The 4832-nt window shown below is 50.7% G+C and overlaps 1 protein-coding gene across 1 annotated transcript in view; it reads right to left on the minus strand.

Moving 5' to 3' along the window:
* ACVR1C (activin A receptor, type IC) overlaps positions 1 to 4608 on the minus strand; it is a gene marked incomplete at its 3' end in the record, with an annotated part of 7480 nt that extends 2872 nt beyond the window's left edge. Inside the window, exons 1-3 of the mRNA XM_009082035.1 lie at positions 4383 to 4608; positions 1170 to 1412; positions 3 to 25 (exon numbers count right to left, since the gene is read on the minus strand). Of these exons, the coding sequence (XP_009080283.1) occupies positions 3 to 25; positions 1170 to 1412; positions 4383 to 4536 (420 nt within the window). The remainder of the gene's footprint in view (positions 1 to 2; positions 26 to 1169; positions 1413 to 4382) is intronic.
* Between the last annotated feature and the right edge of the window lie 224 nt (positions 4609 to 4832).

The following is a 4832-nucleotide window of genomic DNA, read 5'->3' on the forward strand; positions in this document are numbered from 1 at the left end:
GTTCTCTGGACCAGCAGAGGCAAACCTGGTTAGAAGGAGAGATGAGTCCTTGTGAAATAGCTCAGCTGTGACCTTCAGCCCCCACACTGAGCTTTCCCAGCGAGCTGCACTCATGGCTTTTTTTTCCAGGACTACCAGGCAAATTGCACTCCCAAACAATATGTCCTCAAATCAGCATTTTTAATGTTACTTTGCAGTGTCTATACATTGAAAAAACACCTTAAAGATCCCAATGAAAGTTTAAAAATTAGGCCTGAACAGCTCTGTTTGGTCTGGTACTGCCCTGCAGTCAGTCAGTTGCTCTGCTCTGGCTGAAATTTTTAAGAGTAAAAATAGATTATTGTAGCAGCTCCACTGTACTTTGCCAGCCATAAGCTCTGCCTTGTCTGGTTTGGTTCTGTGTTTGTTGGGGACTTAACACAAAGAATTATGAATGTATTTATTTTTTAAAATCAAGGCAGCCTTTATTTTGGCTGAAATCCCAACAAATTGCCCTGGTGCACCCAGCCCTTGCTCAGCACGAGTCCTGCCCTGGTCCTGCCTCGGGCATGGCTGGAAACAGTTAAAGCTTCAGGGCAAATGAAGCCAGAGTCTGCTCATTATAGCTGTGAGAAAGCATTAGGGAAGAACAGCAACTTAATCCTCTGCGGTATGCAGCTCATGCAACCAAAGTCAATTAACTTAGGCACCTTCCTGCCTTTTTCACTCATGAATAAAGCAAGCACGATTTACATACTTTTCAATAAAAGCTCTGGTGGAAAGCTGGGCTGCACACCCTGGATGAGCTGGAATTTGTGAACTCCCACCTCATTTGGGGTTCTTTGGTGTAACAGGTTCTCAATAGCCATGGAGGCATCACAGCAGGCAGGATATCAGAGATGGGGAAAATGCTAGCAAGGTGGACACTGCTCAGAACAGGAATTTGGAGTAATGCTGTTTTGCTGTAAAACACTACTGAATTTCAGGAACAGCATCCTGACCCATTCAGGGGAGTTTAGTGCCGTTCACTATTGGCCATTACACATCATTGGGCCTCACACTTGAGTCTGATTCCTGAGTTCCCTTTTTTACCTCCTCCATTCCAACAAAGAGTGAACCTTTGCCATGTGGCAGAAGAGCACACCAAGCCTATTGCTGCCCTGAGCCAGCACAGAGCCTCCCCCACGTACCAGAGCCAGAGCCAGAGGTGGTCATGTCGTAGATGAGATCCTTCAGCGTCTTCCCCGAGCTCCCCAGGTTGCCCTCGGAGAGAGGCTCCTCCACGTTGGGGGCCTTGGCCCGGCGGTGGGCACAGAGCCACCGGCCCCGGGGTCTGCAGGCTGCCACCAGTGCCACCAGTGCCAGGACACAGACTGGCACTGCCACCGCCACCACCGCGGACCTCGTCCCGGCTCTGCCCGGAGACTCCGACGCTGCCAGGAGACACAAGGGGCAGCAGGTCGGGGGGAAGAGGTGAGTGAAGGGCTGCGAAGCAAAGACAGGCTAAGGTCTAATGATTTCCCAGTCGCCCTGGCCCCTGACACATCACATTTGTTTGTGATGGAGCCTTTCCCCCACACTTTTTGTGCAGGACTCCTGGTCTGAGATCAGCACTCTGATCACCACACCATGCCACTGCAGCAGATCATCCCCCAAACAAACCAAAACAGAAACACAACCCGAAACAAACCCTAAACATTCAGAGCCATGAGTACCCAACGGAATCTCAAGGTACAGAAGACCTGAGAATCATGACCCCACACAAGGTTACCCCTTGCTACTCTAGGAGACACAAACCTCTCTCTCCCTGCAAAGGCTGAGCCATGGGCACACCATCACCCAGAGTTTGAGTGGCCAGAGTGACGTGGAGGTCTCCAAAGCAGCAGCAAACGGCCTCAGCATCCACTGATACCTTTCCCCAGCTGATATTCCATGTGTCTGTTCACCAGCACAGCCCCAACCCTTCTGAATTCAAAGCTGTTACAGTTTGTTCACAGGTTTTGCCTTTACCCAGCATCAAGGGGTGGCCCAAGGGGTTTGTAAGAGGATTTATGACCAGAATTCCTCCTTGCAACTGCTGCCTGTTAACTGGCACACTGTGATTTCCTAAGCATCTTTCCACTGTTTCCACAGGGCAGAGGTGTCCCTGAAGCAGGGATGAAGTGCAGTATGGAGAGATCCTCTGCCCCAGGAGCTCCAAATGGGCCACATAGATCTCAGATCTCAAATATGGCCCAAAATTCCTGTGAGACACAAGCCCACAGCTGCAAGAGCCTTCTAGACCTGAGCAGCAACAGCACAAACCAGCCTGTTCCATGCTGAGAGCACAGAGGTGAGTCCTACAGAGAAAACAAGGGTGGGGGTGTACGAGGGATGGTTTATCACAGGGAGGTCCCTTGAGGCAGCAGCACTCAGGGTGTTTTCTGCACCCTGCTAGGACATCCACTGACAGGGGAAGCTTGTCTGAGTCACCTGCTGGGGCAGAAAGTATCCCAGTTAAACCAGTACAAACCTGGAAAGAAATTCAGGGTAGCGCAGAAAAAGAAAACTTACTGCAAACTCAACCTGCACTTTGAAACCTCTACCTGATACTGCAGAGTACTGCAACGAAACCCCTGTCCTCAGGGAGGAGGAGATGGACAGCAGAGATCCAGGCTGAAGCTGTCCTTAAAGATGTGTATTTGCAGACATCGTAAAACAAACAAACAAACAAAACCCCCCAAAAGGCTAACTCAAACGAAAAGGCAGCTGCATTTCTGACTGATGTGAGTTCCCCTAAATGTTTAGAGCAAAGGACTCAGGGCAAGAATTCAGTCATTTTTTTGGGTACTGAAATATGAAACTAGAGGTTTTGCAATGCCAGTTCCAGTGGTGGAACAACAGAGGTGCCTTGGAGCTCTTCTGGAAATAGCAGCTTTCTCCCAAGACAGCATCCCAGTCCAGAAAAAAAAAAAAAGTGTGGTGCTTTATTTCTAGAGTATGTTTAGAGCAAAGGACTCAGGGCAAGAATTCAGTCATTTTTTTGGGTACTGAAATATGAAACTAGAGGTTTTGCAATGCCAGTTCCAGTGGTGGAACAACAGAGGTGCCTTGGAGCTCTTCTGGAAATAGCAGCTTTCTCCCAAGACAGCATCCCAGTCCAGAAAAAAAAAAAAAGTGTGGTGCTTTATTTCTAGAGTATGACCACAATCTCTGGAAATAGCAGCTTTCTCCCAAGGCAGTATCCCAGTCCAGAAAAAATAAAGTGTGGTGCTTTATTTCTAGAGTATGACCACAATCAGTGTGTCTTTTCTGCGGTCAGATGGAGAAAACCAACCACTTAAATGATCCTTATTCCTGCCCCCCAGCACAGGTGAGGTTGGGTACGAGGGTTCACCAAGAGGTGACAGTGCCCAAGGCTCTCACAGCAGCTCCCCCATGCTCTGCTCTCCTGTGTTTATGTGCCACAGCTTCCACCAACAGCCTTTCAAATTCTGTTAAGAACTGTATGACAGCAGCTCAAATGCATAATTGTAAATTAGGTACTGATTTGGACGTTCTTACTTGCAACATCTCTCACTGGTGTAAGCATATAGAAAGGTATCACCTGATAAAGTAGTATATTTACAGCTTTTCCAAAAAGCCTGGATTAAACACAAAGACACAGCACGTGGTGACAGAACAGCCAAGGACAACGAGGAGAGTGGCCCCTCACACACCCCATCGTGGGTCAGACCTCATTTCCAGCCCAGACCCTCATCTGCCCAAAGACACTGAGGTACATGTCCCATGTTCACAGTCAACCAATCATCTCCTTCCCAACATCCCAGTCTGGATTCTCACCCTCCAGCAGGAGTTTTCCATGGTGTGCAGAGATGTTGGAGGCTCTCAGACCTCAGCCAGGGCAGGACCTCTGTTATTCCCTCACAAGGGAGCAGTTAGCAGCTCTCAGCTCCCCACAGTCCTAGTTCCCAGCTGCCATGCACTGCTGGTCCATGCCCCAGAGAGTCCCCAGCACATCAGACATCACCTTCCCAACATCCACACTAATGCCAGTTCGAATCACAAACTCACTTAAGATATTCCAGCCCATCAAACCTATTCCCTTCAGACAACTCTTTTCATCTCCATGGTTAGTGCTGGTGGGATATCAAAGACAGGGCTTGGGATATGTTTAGGAAAGCAAGAAATTCCCTCTCCCCCAAACAGAGTGGAATATGTTTAGGAACGCAAGAAATTCCCTCTCCCCCAAACAGAGCCACAGCTTCTATTTTCCTGTCTGAAACAAGCTGGGACAAAACCAGCTGCTGTTGTTCATAGAGCCTCTAAATCCCACGCGCGGCGGCCACGTCCCCTGGATGGGCTCAGCACCCTGCACTGCCCACGAGCGCTCCCGGAGCACGCCGTGCCCTCCCGGCACTCACCCAGGGGCAGGCGCAGGGTGATGTTGTTGCAGAAGTCTGTGTAGCAGCACTCGGTCTTGGTGACGTTCTTGGAGCTGTGGCAGAAGACCTGAGCGTTGAGCTCGGGGAGGGAGACGCAGGACTTGACGACCTCCTCGCGCCCGTTGGTCAGCATGACGGAGGCCCAGCAGGCACCCTCGGTGTGGCAGGTGAAGTTGGTGTGCTCACACAGCTGGCACACGCACCGCAGGCCTGGAACACGCGCAGGGTCAGGAGCAGAGCCCGGGCTGGCAGAACCCCGCGGAGCAGACTGTCCTGCCCACGGCTTGACCACAAACACCCGTGGGAGCTCCAGCACTGGGCCGTGCTGGTGGTGAGCAGGCTTTGGTCTGCAGGAGGAAACCAGTCCCGAGACCCCCACCAGCACAGGTCCCCAGCACTCACACAGGACAGGTTCTTACGCCCCAAAAA

This window comes from Acanthisitta chloris, unplaced genomic scaffold (genome assembly GCF_000695815.1).
Source record: "Acanthisitta chloris isolate BGI_N310 unplaced genomic scaffold, ASM69581v1 scaffold14169, whole genome shotgun sequence".
Lineage (NCBI taxonomy): Eukaryota > Metazoa > Chordata > Aves > Passeriformes > Acanthisittidae > Acanthisitta > Acanthisitta chloris.